Source organism: Aquarana catesbeiana, linkage group LG01, assembly GCF_042186555.1.
Source record: "Aquarana catesbeiana isolate 2022-GZ linkage group LG01, ASM4218655v1, whole genome shotgun sequence".
Classification (NCBI taxonomy): domain Eukaryota; kingdom Metazoa; phylum Chordata; class Amphibia; order Anura; family Ranidae; genus Aquarana; species Aquarana catesbeiana.
The window spans coordinates 479,652,676-479,669,113 of NC_133324.1; the positions used below are offsets into that span (position 1 = coordinate 479,652,676).

The window sequence follows — 16,438 nt, forward strand, 5'->3', positions numbered from 1 at the left end:
TCTACAATAATGTCCCTGACATCCTTGGACAGTACTTTGGTCTTGGCCATGGTGGAGAGATTGGAATCTGATTGATTGCTTCTGTGGACAGGTGTTTTTATGGCTTCCAGGTGTCGTTTATACAGGTTACAAGCTGAGATTAGAAGCACTCCCTTTAAGAGAGTGCTCCTAATCTCAGCTTGTTGCCTTTATAGAAGACACCAGGGAGCCATAAATCTTGTTGATTGATAGAAGAACCAATATTTGTTTAACTTATTAAAATGCAAATCAATTTAAAACTTATTTAAAAATGTGTTTTTCTGGATGCTTTTGTTGGTATTCTGTCTTTCACTGTTAAAATAAACCTACCATTAAAATTATAGACTGATCATTTCTTTGTCAGTGGGCAAATGTACAAAATCAGCAGGGGATCAAATACTTTATTATATAAAACAGATGTCGGAAATTATACTTACCAATTTCATAGCTCAAGGGATGGATTAGAAACATTTATGTAAACAAAGGGGATACTGATAATGTTCATGTCTAGGTGTTTTTGAGATATGTTAAATTCCCATAGGAAGTATGTTGTAAACAGTGGCTCTGATAAGAGGCTTTTATAAAATGCTTATGTCATACTCCTTTCTCTACACATGCTTAAATTTTATCTGCACCTTATATTGGAGCATATCCCCAACCTCTCTCTGTCTTATATTCACCCCTTCTTGATCCAGAAAGCTATCGCTGACTAGATTGCGTGTTAAGAAATCTTCCCGGTCTGACCTGCACATGCCCTCTGCAATCCTAATCAAACATATGGACTTTGAGTAAGAGGCTTTTTGACAAGCAATTGGGTGATCTAGGAAGCAAAATCTCTCTGGATTTAAGGTAGGAGGGGGTGGTTTAATATAAGTGTAAAGCTTAGTACACACAGGCTGAATGTCACCAGCGTCACTTCTGGTTGCGCCTGTCAGCCAATCCCAACCTGTATTGTCACGGGTCACGTGACTTCATCAGGGGATAAAGGCTAACAAGTGAGGTGTCCTTAAATAGGCTAATAGTGACAGATTATTGCCGTGGCCATTTTGTTGTGGACCGCATGGCAAACAAATGGGGTGGCCATTTTCCAGTAGTCTTCCTGTTTACTCAGTAAGTCATCCATTTTGCTGGAGCTGAAGCAGGGGCCATTTTCCCAGAGTTAGCCATGGTAATAGTGAACCATGAAAAAATTGTATCGGGTAATGTCTACTGAATGAACAAATACAAGTGTCCCCCAAAATGGGAATAAATACCGAACTACAAAAAAAGATATATATAAAAAAACTATATATAATTAAAAAAGGGGGCTAAAAACATAAAAAACAATGAAATAGAGATGGATGCTGGTCAGAATCAGCGCAATGACAACATAAATTATGTATAAAAATGATCCAAACAGGAACCTAAAATAATCATATAACAGCAGAAAGGGTCTAACTCCCAAGGTGAAATAGAAATATGATAAGCCCGGAAATTAGAATGTAATACAGGGTCAACTAGAATCACAGCCCATTGTGCACAGACAAGAGAATATATGTATCCAGGGAAAGGCAGAAACTAGAAATCGCTAATGACGGTTCAACAGTTAACAGTACAAGTCGAACTCAGTGTTGAGTCCTTGCAGTGTAAGGGTCTCCATTAGAAAGATCCATTTCGATTCAAGCTGACTTAATGTTCTCACTTTGTGGCTGCCATGCCAATGTCTCATATAAGGTTCTATTCCCCATAATTTGAGATGGGAGGGGTCCTTATTATGTACAAGGGAAAAATGCTTGGATACGCTATGTTTATCAAAGCTCTTCAAAATGTTTTGTACATGTTCCTTGATATGTACTCTGAGGGCTCTCTTGGTGTGTCCAATGTATTGTAAGCTGTGACTGCATTCTAAAGCATAAACAGCCCCCTCAGTATTACAACATATAAAGTCATTAATCTTAAAAGTAGTACCTGTACTAGTTGAATTGAAGCTAAATATTTTTGCCTTGGGATGTTTGGTTCGTGAGCATGCAAAGCATCTCTTTCAGGGAAAGAAACCTTTCCCAGTAAAAAACGTAAAAGGTCTTTTTGGTGGTTCCACTACATTTCTTACCACTCTATTTTTAATAGTAGGTGCCCTTCTATAAATGAATTTAGGCTTCATTGGTAATAAACCTAGGAACATGGTGACCACATACAACCATTAGACCACACCAGCCTTTCATGGGTTATTTGAAAAATTCACTGCCAGTGGGTACAAATGTCAAGTTAACAGCTATTGAAAGTTTAATTTGGTTTGGCCAAAAAAAGTGCAGAAAAATCCTGTTTTTTTTTTTTTCTCCAAGGCAATAAAGGCTGCGGAGTATGGATTATGTCATCCAGCCTTCCACATATCACCAGCAACCAGATTGGCCACAACAGCATTTATGGGGTGGCAGTTTTTTGCCGCAAAGATGACGCTAGTGACTACGCAGCTAACCAGGCTGGTAATGAAAACTTCAATGATGAAGGAGAAGCAGCCAACTGGGAAAATGATCTGGACAGTGAAGATGATCGCTTCTCCTCAAGGAGGCCAATAAATGTGGCACTTATTGAGTCCAACAGTATTAACCACAATGGAGGTAAGAAAAAAAAAATTTTTTTTCGTCTACATTGAAAACTTTTTTTTCTAAATCTGTATTTCTAGCAGTTTTTCAGTGTTACTATGAAATTTAAGGTCAAGACTTTTTCTGACACTTCTCAGGAACATGTTAAAATCTGTATTTTTTTGCTAGAAAATCATCACTTAGAACCCCCAAACATTATATATTTTTCTAAAGCAGAGACCCTAGAGAATAAAATGTTGGGTGGGTGTTGCAATTTTTTATGTCACACTGTATTTGTGCAGTGCAATTTTTTTGGAAAAAAAAAAAAAACTGTAATAAATCTTAATGCACAAAAACACAATATAATTTCCAATTGTTTGGCAATATATAAAATATGTTATGCTGAGTAAATAGATGGCAAACATGTCACACTTTAAAATTGCACACGCCTGTGGAACGGCGACAAACTTGTACTATCCATAGGCAACGCTTTAAAAGCCTTTACAGGTTAGATTTACACAGGAGGTCTGGTGCTAGAATTATTATTCTTAGAGCCCGTTCACACTCACGGCGCCCGGGAGTCGGCGGTAAAGCGCCACTATTTTTAGAGGCGTTTTAGTGGCACTTTTCGGCCGCTAGCAGGGTGCTTAAAAAAAAAAGATTATATTATTTTTACCCTGTACCTTCAATTTATTTTTTTTTAGTTCAATCTTATTTTATTAAGAAAAGAGAGATGTACATTACATATGTATATCGTACATTGACATAAAGATAGAAATATACATTTCGATATTGGTACCATAATGTCACATTGTATAAAGAATTTGTTAGCTTCAACAGAGTTAATTTAGTATATAAGCCTGTGTAGCCATAGCATCTATCAAGACATATTGAGGATCTGTGAGCACCACTATCCGCTCAACGAGCGGTGCCCATCCATTATAAATATGCTAGGGCTTTTGTTACTGTGCTAAACACCATTTCTCGTAGGGGGGAACTCTATGTGTGTCACAGAGTTCCCGTCTGTCGAATTTAGAGATTATGGTTCGGATATTCATGTATCGCTGCTTCATGTACAGAGAGGAGGGGGAGTGATGGTGAAAATAGAGGGGTCAAAGCAGTAAGGTAGTTAGATATTGAGAAGGAGACATTCCACTTAGGTCAGACAGATGTGATGTTAGAGTCCTCTGTTGCCCATTGAATAAATTCTGAGAAGTATCGAAACATAGACCATGAGGTCCAGGTCTTGGAGAATTGTTCCTTTTTACCCGATTCCTGCGTCAACATTCATTCCAAGCTATTGATTCGGTCCACCTCAGTTGCCCATTCCCCCAGGGAAGGCATGTCAGTCAACCTCCAGTATCTGGGCAGAACCATTCTAGCTGCTGCCAGAAAGTGACGCAGAACGTCTTTTGTGACCGATTTAAGCGGTCCAGGGAGCATAGATAGCAGAACTACCTCAGGAGAGTGTGTAAGTAAGGTCGCCATAAGTCTGCAGTACAAGTCGAGAATCTTTTGCCAGAACGTCCGCACAGGGGGCATTCCCACCAAATGTGGATTAAAGTTCCTTTGGCTGACAGGCAACGCCAGCAGGTATCCGGGAGTGCTGGGTTTATCCAGTGTAAAGTCGAGGGGCATCTGTACCAACGGGTCAACAACTTGAACCCTTTTTCTTGAGCTTTGGAGGCTAAGGATATTTTGTGAGTCAGAATGAAGCTCTTTTGCCAGTCAATAGGTGAAATGGAGTGGCGCAAGTCTACCTTCCAGGCCTGTGTGTATGGGGGGAGGTCGGGATTAGAAACCATATGCATGAGAGAGTAGAGTTTAGAGACCACATGTGTGGGGGGGTCAGCCTGAAGCAGCATGTTCTCTAAGTCTGTTAAATCATTAAGTATATCAGGCAAGGAAGGGAAGGTACGAATTTAGGATATCACTTGTTGCCTCTGCAGCCAATGCGTCGAGGTATGGGGACATGGGCCGGAGGGAGCATCTTTCATCAGAGAAGAGTCTGAACGAAGGACTTGGGCAAGTCGTCTGTAGTCCTCCTTTCTCCGAGGTCCAAAACTTTCCCCCTGTAGTGCCGGTGGAAAAGTCGGAGTCCTAAACTGAGGCGTCATGGGTCCCTTAAGTGGGGCTAAAGTCTTGGAGGAATTCATTCGGGTTCATATTTGTATAGTTTGTCGGGTGAGGTCGCCAAGGGGTAACCCCCCCTTCAGAAATTCAGTAGGCGTCCATGGCAAAATACAGAGATCTATTGAATTGAGATGGCTTTCTATTTGTACCCATAATTTGGTTGAGGGATGGTGGTACCAGTCAAGTATGCGTGTGAGTACTGCTGCTCTGTAGTATAGAGAGGCATCTGGAGCTCCAGCTCCCCCCCGAATCTTGGGTAACGATAGAGTTTCATAGCGTATCCGAGACCGAGCCCCCCTCCAGATAAAAGAAAAAAACAGTTGGTGGAGCTTCTTAAAGAACGAGGAGGGTATGGAAAGAGGAATTGACTGGAGCAAATAAAGAAACTGAGGGAGAACGTCCATTTTTAGAGCATTCACCCTGCCTAGCCATGATAGGCGTTTCTTTGTGTAGGTTGGGAGATCCGTCTTGGTTCTAAGCATGAAGGGAGCGAAGTTCATGGAGAACAATTGGGACCCTTCTGTGGGTATTTGGATTCCAAGGTAACGGATGGAAGTGGAACCTGTTTTAAAGGGAAACTTAGTGGAGACTTGGCGGAGGACCTTCTGAGACAGTGAGATATTCAGGATTTCTGACTTAATATGATTCACTTTAAAGTTGCTCAGCTTCCCAAACCTCGTAAATTCCTCCATTATATGTGGTAAGGATAGATGGGGTTGGGTCACAAACATTAATAGGTCATCTGCAAAGAGAACCGGTTTGGAATGAGTGGGTCCTACTAACACACATGAGATGTTGGGATTATTGCGCAAAGCAATTGTCAGGTGTTCCATGACCAGGACATAGAGTAGGGGAGATAGAGGACAGCCTTGTCGTGTCCCATTGTGAATAGAAAATGAGGGGGACAGTGAGCCATTCACCCAAATTCTAGTGGAAGGCGAGGAGTATAGGGACATAATTTGGGATAGCATATTGGGGAGACCTATCTGCACCAGAGACATCTGGAGGAATTGCCAGTCGACCCGGACGAATGCTTTTTCGCCCGTCAAAAGGCATAGAGGGACATCATGGGTGCAAGCATAGTCAGTAAGAAGCAGGGTTTTCAGGTTGTTGTCCCTTGCCTCGCGACCACTTACAAAACCCACCTGATTCAAGTGTATGAGGTGGGGGAGCAGTGGCTGCAATCTATTGGCTACAATTTTGGCATATATTTTTAAGTCCACTCCAATTAACGATATGGGTCTATAATTAGCGCACAAAGTTGGGTCCTTATCTGGTTTTGGGATAATGGCAATGTGGGCTTCAAGCGTTTGTGGAGGAGACACTGAGCCTTCCAATAACGTGTTGAACACCTTAACCAAGAAGAGGGTCAGTAGGGGAGCAAATATTTTGTAGAACTTAGGAGTGAAACCATCGGGACCCGGGCTTTTACCGGGTGGGGTGGCCGCGATCGCTCCTGCAAACCTCGTCTGCTGTAACTACCTGCTCCAGCTCATCTACAGTATCGCCATCCAATGTAGGGAGTGCTGTTTCCTCAATATAAGACTGTCTATCAGTCTCAGGAGTAAGGGGGGGACTAAAAGAGACGCCGGGCAGTAGATTGTACAGTGATTGGTAAAAATCTCGGAATGTTTGTGATATCTTAGAGGGCTCACTGATCATTTCCCCAGATGGGGCCTGACTGTGAGGTATAAATGTGGAAGATGTGTTTGGGTGGAGGGAGCGAGCCAAAGGTCTGCCGCATTTATCTTGAAATCGGTACTGATGAAGGGCAAGTCTGTCCGCAAAGGTACGAGCTGAAGCTTCATATATTTCTTTGAGTTGGGATCGAGCTGTTGATACTTCTGTAAGGGTCGCCACGGTTGGGGCTCGGTTATGTTGGGTTTCAAGGTCGCAAAGCTTTTGCATTGCTGACGCTATTGCAGCTGATGGTGCCTTTTTCAAGCGAGGCCTTTGAATAAAGATTCCCCGTAGGACAGCTTTAAGCGCCTCCCACTGTAAGGGTAGCGGGGTAGCATCCGAGGTATGGTCTGCTAAGAAGTTAGAGATGGTTTCCGAAACCCTGCGTGAACAGTCAGGGTTCGCAAGAGCTGAGTCATTCAGCCTCCACGTCCATTCCCTCACCGGAGTGGAGGGGAGTGATAGCGTCAGATAGATAGGCGAGTGGTCAGACCAGACCATAGCATCTATCTCAGAATCGGGTGACCAATCCAAACAGCTATGATCATTAAGGAAATAGTCGATATGACTATAGGAGTGATGAACCTGTGAGAAATGAGTATAGTTGCAAGTTTTCGGGAACAGAACCTGCCAAATGTCAATTAGTTGAAGGTCGTAAATAGCCTGTTTGAATGCCCTCAGCTTAGTAAAGGAGATGGATGAGCGAGAGGTTGATGAGTCTAGAAGCGGATCTAAGGGGGCAATAAAATCCCCACCTAAGATTAGTTTACCATCTGCAAAGTCCAACAAGATCCTCATGTACCGCAGAGCAGACGATATTTGATTAGTATTTGGTAGGTAAAGGTTGGCAATAATGAATTTCGTACCCCATAGAGAGAACTTCACGAACAAATACCTTCCCTGAGGGTCCGAGAGCTGGTCTATCAGCTCAATCGGGAGTCTTTTATGGAAGGTAACAGAAACGCCTTTAGTTTTCAGAGAAGGGTTTGTACTGTTGAACCAACTGTTAAATTATCTGTTGGAGCAGGAAGGGGTGAAGTTTGTGTGGAAATGAGTTTCCTGTAACAGCATCACATTGACCTGTTGTTTATGCATGTGGTAGAGGATTTGCCCCTTTTGGATGCAATATTGAGGCCATTTACATTGTAGGAGCAAAGTTTCAGGCGCGGATGAGATAGTACTGTATGGGCCATAGTGGAGTGAGTGAAAGAAAATCAGATTATAGATAACAGAGAGAGAGGAAGAGGGATGGGGAGGGGACAAAAATTAAAAAGGGGGAACACCTAAATAAGGAGTCTAACAAACAATGTATTTTTTTTTATCACTTTCATTGTCATCACAAGGAATGTTAAGATCCCTTGTGATAAAAATAGGCAGTGGCAGGTCCTCTTTACTGCAAAATCTGGGGTCTATTAGACCCCAGATGTATCCTCTGCAGTTAAAAACTTTGGATCATAACAAGAGCTGTATGTTTCGATGTTTTTTACAAGCCATTAATAGTTTGTTTACAACCTGGCAAAACCAGAAGTGACAAAATACTTGTCGCCTTTGGTTTCTAAGACCATAGAGATGATCAGGACCATTGCAGTCTCCTGTCAGCTCTATGGTCAGCCAGCAGAATTGCCGGCTGCAATCCTGAGTTCCCCGGTGGGATGGGAGAGCCTAGGAAGGCTGTTAGTGGGACCCCCTCCAGCCACCAGTAAAAGCAATACAGCGGCTATTTAGCCACTAGGATTGCTTTTACGTGACAGTGCTCTGTCAGCTGTAAAAAGGTACCAGGAATATGCCTGCAACTATCATTCTGATATGACCACTCAATGTCAGGCGATGTAATATTCCACACGTTTTGATTATAGTGCTAAACGTGCTATTGTGAATAGAGAATAGTATTCACATGTTCAGTGTAAGAACAGGGGTGATTCTAGCAAAGAAGTGTTGTGTTAGGCGCCAAAGGAAATCTGACTCTGCAGAAACAAGGTTTTGTTAAATCGTCACACAATTTAGCTGTTTAGTCTGATTGTAAACCATGCATTTTAATGCACAATGTATGTAAAACAGATGTTACTGAAATGTTTTAATTGATTTTTATCCTGAATGTAAGCTACACTCCTATATTACAGTATATTCTTGTGTCTCATATACCACCCCCATATATGCTGTGATCCAAATTGTAATGTAATAGAAAGAAAGAGATAAAAAACAGGGACAGACTAATAGACTAGCAAATAGATAAATACTGACTCACAGGGCTGCCTAGAATTCCGAGCAAACAACTTTAATTGCAAGTGGGGAACAAGTACGATAATTCCTAGTGTTTTTTAGAGAACATAACATTGTCACAACAAGAAAGGAGTATTCATTAAAGGGACATTATTGTTAATATGATTTTTTTTTACATGAAAGTGTATGTAATGGCAAAAAAACACATGCAGCACATATCTGCAATACATGTACATTTCCTCATGTGTTAGCCCTGCAAGTACAGAAAAATACCTGTTGATCTGCCCAAAATGTACTAAGCTCCTAAGTTCTGTTCTGAGCTGACCACACAAAGCATTTATGTGGACTGAGCAGTGTCATTCCTGCCAAGTTGTCCTTTCTAAACCATGCAAACACTCCCCTTATGTTATTTTCCACAACATAGACACTTATTATTCTAAGTCCACATTAGAACTGGGAGGGCTAATGAAACTCCCCGAGATAACAAATGAAGTGTGCGTAGGACCAAGGACAGCAATGAATTTCTGACATGATCAACAGTTTTTTTTTTTTTTTACACTGATCAAACTGATGTAACAAAATGCTTTTGTATTTATAGTGCCATCAGCATTTTTGTTGCTGTGCACTACTTTTCCTTTCATAATACTAATTTGATTTGTTATAAATACAGTTAGTAAAATACTGTAAGTATCTTACTGAATTCACAGCCTAATTATGGTTCTCAAAGGAACTTATCTATTTTATCTTTTTCAGCTGCTGGGTTGTACATTAAGAGCAGTGAAGCTCTGAACATTATAGCTAATGCCATACATGCCAACCATGATAGTGGTGTGGCTGTTTTCCAAAGTAACCAACTTGTTCGAATTGGAAATAACAGCATTTCATGCAACAGACTGAGCGGTGTCCATGTTGAGACAGGATGCAGAGTGGAATTAAGGGGAAATGGTGTCTATGACAATAGAAGCCATGGCATTGCTTCTAAAGGAGATGGGACCATCATAGAGAATGATATCATAGGAAACCGTAGCTGTGGCATTCAGCTCATCCATACTGCTGACATGAAGGTAAATACATTGCACAATTATTTATTTGGAAATCGCAGATATAGAGAAAACTAATGATGTGAAGGAGAGGACATGGGGTATCAATTAAATGCAAAAAAAAATCTCAAAAAAAGTATTTATTTTTTTTAATTATAGGGAAGCTGGCCATTGGAATGTTTTCATGCTAGCCTTATGTAGGCAGTATCTGCAGTGTTGCGGTGTAAAGACTTGTTTGGTACTAACTTCCTAAAGGTATACTAGAGTGATTATTTAGTAGAATGCCTTGCCTCTAGACATCAAATGCATTCTAGTTCTAGTAGGTAAAATCAATAAAATAGATTTTTTTTTTTTTTGTAAATTACTTTTTATTAAGTTTCATGAAATAAAGTACATACAACAATAACCCGCATATAGCGGAAACAGCCACTGGTTACAGTAAAAAACATACCAGCGTAGAACAACAAAAGGCACAGAAAAGGGAAAAAAAACAAAAAAATCACCCCTAGTATATAACATTCGCCTAGACAGACATGTACATTATATTGCCCTCCTGCCGAAGGTATGCTCATAGTGATTTAGCTCAATGACACCTTGCCCAATCCTACAGGATAATGCCTGCAATGCGGTCCCCCCACCCCCACCCACCAAGAAAAACTAAAATAGATTCTTTAAGCTTAATTCAAAGATATTATTATATATGATGTGAATGCTTTAACTACACTGTCTTTAGTAGTACAGTATGTTTTTTTTTTTTTTTGTATATTACATTTTATGCCCATTACCATATCCAATTAAATCTAATAGTGGCACACTGTAACAAGTAAATACTCCCTCTCCTGCCTCTCGAAAGCGTGTTTTACCCTGTGCAGCCAGTCTAGGACCTGTCTATGCATTTCATATAATAGCAAACCTTGTCTGTACCTTAGCCCTTGAGTCAGCAGATTCCTTTTGCTGAATTTATCTCAAATAATTACAGGATGTTGTATCTGTGGGCCAGCCTATAAAATGGCTACATTTTTATTATTATTATACAGGATTTATATAGCGCCAACAGTTTACGCAGCACTTTACAATATAAGGGCAGACGTTACAATTACAATACAGTTTAATACAGTATGAATCAGAGGGCCCTGCTCGTTAGAGCTTACACTCTAAGAGGGAGGGTCAAGAGATACAAAAGGTAATAAATATGAAGACATGGATAGTGGATAATGGCTTCTATCTTGGACCATGAGCCATGCGTCGCTCGCTCCCTGAGGTGGGCTCCCTATCCCCACGCACTTGCATCTGTTGTTGGGCGCTTAGTTGTGCTAAAGGCCCACGGGAGATCCTGCGACAGATTTATTTGGTCCTTCCACCACCACAAAGACCTCCTTGCTCTTGCGCCATTCTTGATCTTCTTTTCCAGTGGCTCTTGATGAGACCACCTCTGGAGAGGGCAGGTGTGTAGTCTGGTACACTGTACCGCCGGGATCGAAGCCGTGAATAACCGTAGCGTTGCCATTCGCACCAACACTTCTAGATTGGTTTGGACTAGATTCACAGCTACCTGGATTTTTTGTATTTTTTCTTCCGGAAGGAAGGAAAATTCTCTGTTGTTTCGAATCTGTATCGTAGCCTCACTCACTGAGCTGGGAACAGAATAGATTTTTGTTGATTCAGAAGCCTGCTCAGTTTGCTCAGGTGACTCTGAGTTACCTGCAGATTGGCCGCTAACTGATCTTAGGACCCCACAAATAGTAGAAGATCATCCAGATAGGGAACTATGGCAACCCCCCTCAGTCTGTGTTTCCAACGCCTCTGCCATTACTTTGGTAAATACTCTTGCAGAGCCCTGAACTGTAGATGCCATATCTTCCTTCCTAGGCTGACAGCCAGCCGCAGAAACTTTTGTGACTAGTTTGCAATAGGTAGATGTAGATATGCGTTCCTCAGGACTATTGATGCCATAAAATATCTGGGGGTAAGCAACCTCCTTACTGAAAAAATTGTATCCATCCTGAACTTCTTGAACTTGACAGATCTGTTTGTTTAGGATTTTTGAGTTTAGGATCAGACGGAACTTCCCTGATGGTTTTTTGACTTAAAATATGTGGGAGTAGAAACCCTCCCCCTCCTGCTCCCTGGCGACCTGATTGATAACCTCCTGTTGAATCAGTTCCTTCAAGAGGGACGTCATAGTTAGAACCTGCTTGGGGTGTCCAGGAAAATTCTAGCTTGTATCCTTGACTGATGTTCAGCACGAACAGGCTTGCTGTCGCTTCCTCCCACTGAGGTAGAAAAGCTTGAAGCCTTCCCCCCACCGGAAGGTAATCGTCATTGCTTTTCTTACCATCTGTTCTGGGGGCCTGAAGAGCACACCCCCTCCACCTCTTCCCCTCTGGAGGTACTATGGTCTCTTCTGATTCTGTTCTTTTTCCTTTTGGGACTGTGAAAAAGGACAAAAATACTTTTTTGGAGGTACATTATTTTTTTTGGACGGGAAAGCATTCTTCTTTAACTATCCTGTCCGGGACTGTTTTCAGTTCTGGGCCAAACAGTAAGTTACCAGTAAAAGGAATTCCGCATAGATTCACCTTTGAGGCAGAGTCCCCTGGCCAGGTCTTAAAGGGGTTGTAAATCCTCGTGTTTTTTCACCTTAATGCATCCTATTCATTAAGGTGAAAAAACTTCTGTCACTGACCAGCCCCCCCCCTCCATTTTACTCACCTGAGCCCTGTAATTCCCACGCCGGAGATGCACTCACCCTCTCTGCCTGTTGTCTCGGCTCTTGATTGGATAGATTGATAACAGCGCAGCCATTGGCTCCCGCTGCTGTCAATCAAATCCAATGACGCTGGCGAAGGGGTGCGGGGCCGAGTCCGGCACTCTGTGTCTTTGGACGCAAATGCTGGACTCGAGAGCGCCCCCGCACAGGGACCCCCAGGGTGAGCACTTCTCCTAGGTGGTTTCCTGATGCAGGGAGGAGCCGCGAGTGAGGTTACGGGACCCCAGAAGAGGAGGATTGGGGCCACTCTGTGCAAAACGAACCGCACAGTGGAGATAAGTATGATATGTTTGTTATTTTAAAAAAAAGAGGGTTTAGTAACCCTTTAAGCCATAAGGCCCCTCTGGCTGAGTTGATAAGAGCTGAAGACTCTAATGGACTCCGCTGAAGTTTCTTTCAACAGCGTAGGGAAGGACTCTAACAAGTCCTTTCTAGGTTACGGCTTCTACATGTCCCTTTAATTGCTCCACCCAGCATTCAAGGTTTCTAGCAACCACTGTAGAAGCCATTGCCAGCTTTAAATGTGACAGGGAGGAGTCCCACGTCTTTCTCAGGAGGGAGGAGTCTGCCCTCTTGTCCATGGCATCCTTGAGCATACCCATATCCTCAGAACGCAAGATCAGTGCATCTTGAGACCTGTGAGAAGACCACATCAATTTTTGGTTTCTTGTTTCAGACCAATGATTCATCCTCCTCGAAGGGAAACCTTCTTTTGAGGGACCCGGAAAAAAAACTGGCCCTTCTCTGGGTCTTTCCACTCCTTAACAGTTTCTGACAGTACCTTATGGACTGGGAATACCCTGCGTTTAGTCTTCTCAAGCCCCTGGTACATTTTATAGTGTATCGATAATTGTGCCCTTTCCTCTTAAATCTCAAGGGTGGTATGAATCGCCTTTGAGAGGTCATCCACTTCTTCTAATGACAATTTGTAATGGGAGGCACTCGCCTCCTCTTCTCCCTCATCTTCCTCTGAATCCAGCATGGAAGGAGGGCTACTCTTTCTTCCTCTTACTTTCAACAGCTCTTGAGGTAGAGGGTAGAGCATTGGAATGGAAGCTCTGTCACTGATCCGACTCCTGACCTGGCCCCTTCTTCAACAGGGAGTGTACTGACTCCAAGGTTTCCGCAAACTCTTTCCTTACTAAGTAGGGTGCAATCAGACCTGAGGACCTATACTGCCGCCTGCAGCACACTGCGCCCAAAGGCGATATGCCTTCCAGACTCAATAATAAGTAGATGACTTCTGTAATAGAAGTTAATGCAAGTTTCCTGAGGTTATCTGTGGAGAGGATTCTCTCCTCCTCTGGGCAGCCTGCCAAGTCTGATAAGAAGATACATTGTATCTTTCAGGTTCTTTTTATCAATAGACTGAACTCCATGTGTAGAAGCTCTCAGTTTAACCATTTAAAGACTAAATCTTTTCTGACACTTGTTGCTTACAAGTAAAAATCCAGTATTTTCTGCTAGAAAATCACTTAGAACCCCCAAACATTATATATATTTTTTTAGCAGAGACCCTAGGGAATAAAATGGTGGTTGTTGCAATATTTTATGTCACACGGTATTTGCGCAGCGGTCTTTCAAACGCAATTTAAAAAAAAAAAAAATACAGTAATGAATTAAAAAAAAACCTAAGCAGTAAAGTTAGCCCATTTTTTTTCGTCCAAAAGTTTTGATTACCTGTTTTTGTGTATTTAATATTTAAGATAGGTTTTTTTTTTTTTTTTTCTAAATTATACATACAAGTTTGTTTTGTTTAATGTTTAAATGAAAAAAAATTCTGTATTACTTAAGGCTGCTTTCACACTGGAGCGGGCATGCGTTGATGGTAAAACGCTGCTAGTTTTAGCGGCGCTTTACCGTCATTTTAGAGGCGCTATTCGGCTGCTAGCGGGGCGCTTATAACCCAGCTAGTGGCCGAGGAAGGGGTTAAATGCGCCCCTGAAGCGCCGCTGCCAAAACGCTTTGGTGCGCATTAATTTCAATGGGCAGGAGTGGTGGAGGAGTGGTATACACCACTCCAAAGATGCCATTTGCAGGACTTTTTTTTACATCCTGCCAGTGCATCGCCTCAGTGTGAAAGCACTCGGGATATCACACTGAGACTGCAGGGGAGCCGTTTTACAGGCACTTTACAGGCGCTATTTTTAGCCCAAAAGCGCCTGAAAAACGCCCCAGTGTGAAAGGGGTCTAACTGTTAGATTTTATGAGATGAAGGGAAAAAAAAAAAAAAAAAAAAATCGGCCAAATATATCAGCCCAAAAAAAATCGGCATCACATATCGGCCATCGGCCACCGCGATTTCTAAATATCGGCATCGGCCAGAGAAAAACCCATATCGGTCGACCTCTAATAATAAGTGACTCTGGAAGGTGGCTTCCTTGCATTAATCAATGTAGATATCACTGAGCCTGAAATTCTTCAGAATGTGGGTTTCAATAGCCAACCCATTAAATTTAGCATTTGTAAGGTAGGATGGAACACTGGTCCCTGCAAAAGCAGGTCTGGACATGGTGGTAGGGTCCCTGGGTCCCCTACCGCCATCTTTACGATCTCTGCATGCCAAGATCTTCTGGGGCCGCAAGCACCACCAACTTCCTTTCCTCCTTGATCCTGCGAAGAAGCCGTGGTAGCAGTAGAATAGGAGGGAATGCATAAATCAGTGAGAAGTGATCCCACGGGGTCACCAACGCATCTGTTCCGCATGCAAGTGGATCCCTTGTTCTTGACACAAAGTTGCTGACTTTGCTGTTGAACCTGTACGCAAACAGATCTACATCCGGGATCCCCCATCTCTGGCATATGGCCAGGAAGATGTTGTGGCAAGGGACCATTCCCCGGGAACAAGTGTTGGCGACTCAAGTAGTCTGCCTGCCAATTCTCTATCCCTGGAATGAAGATTGCCAATATGCATGGCACATGCTTTTCTCCCCAGGCTAGGATATGGTTTACCTCCCCTGGGCTGCATGACTTCTGGTGCCCCCTTGTGATTGATATAAGTCACTGCTGTGGCATTCTCGGACTGAATTCTGACAGGACAATTCCGCAACCTGAATGTCCAGGCCCTTAGGGCTACGTGCGCTGCCCGAATCTCTAGAATGCTGATGGGCAGGGTCCTTTCGGTCTTGGACCATTTTCCTTGGACAGTCGCTTCTTCCAGGACTGCTCCCCAACCTGACAGGCTGGCATCTGTTGTTACCACCTTCCAGGTAACTGGTAAGAAGGATTTTCCCTTCTGCAGATTCTTGGATATCCTCCACCAACTGAGGCTCTGGCGCACCTTTGGTGACAGACGCATTGGAAAATCTAGCGTTTAGACCTTCTTGTTCCAAGCCGATAGGATACGGTTTTGCAGCAGTCTCGTATTAAACTGAGCATAGTGAACCACTTCGAATGAAGCCTCCATCTTTCCCAACAACCTCATGCAAAGGCTAATAGAAGGACCCTTCTTTGCCCTGACCAACTGTACCAGCTCCTTTATGGCGCTGATCTTTGCTTGGGGTAAAAACACCAAGTACTCTAGTCCTAGATTTCTCTAGGTTGAGGAACCAACCTAGGTATTCCAGGTAATTGATTGTGGTGACCATGCTTTGGTCTAAGCGGGCTACCAACCGGTCTATCAAGAACACGTTGTCTAGGTATGCTACAGTTGTTATACCTTGAGTCCTTAATCTGGTCAGAGGAAGGGGCAGAAGTTTTGTAAACACCCGAGGTGCAGTAGCTAGACCAAAAGGCTACAAACTGAAAATGGACTTTTTCTACTTCGAAACGCAGATATTTCTGGTGAGCGGGGAAAATAGGCACATGCAGGTATGCATCCCTGATGTCAACTGACGCCAGAAGTTCTCCTCCTTGTAGGATGAAGACAACAGATCGGATTGATTCCATACGAAAAGAGCGGATATTCAGGAATCGGTTTAGATCCTTGAGATCTAGAATGGGTCTGACATCCCCATTTGGTTTTGGCACCGTGAAAAGGTTTGAATAAAACCCCAACCCCTGCTCTTTCGCGGGGA

General features: G+C 42.8%; 1 protein-coding gene across 1 annotated transcript in view; it reads left to right on the forward strand.

Annotated features, from left to right (window-relative positions):
• Positions 1 to 16,438, forward strand: part of FBXO10 (F-box protein 10) — a 180,210-nt gene that overhangs the window by 139,084 nt on the left and 24,688 nt on the right. Inside the window, exons 9-10 of the mRNA XM_073591559.1 lie at positions 2,340 to 2,615; positions 9,366 to 9,676. Of these exons, the coding sequence (XP_073447660.1) occupies positions 2,340 to 2,615; positions 9,366 to 9,676 (587 nt within the window). The remainder of the gene's footprint in view (positions 1 to 2,339; positions 2,616 to 9,365; positions 9,677 to 16,438) is intronic.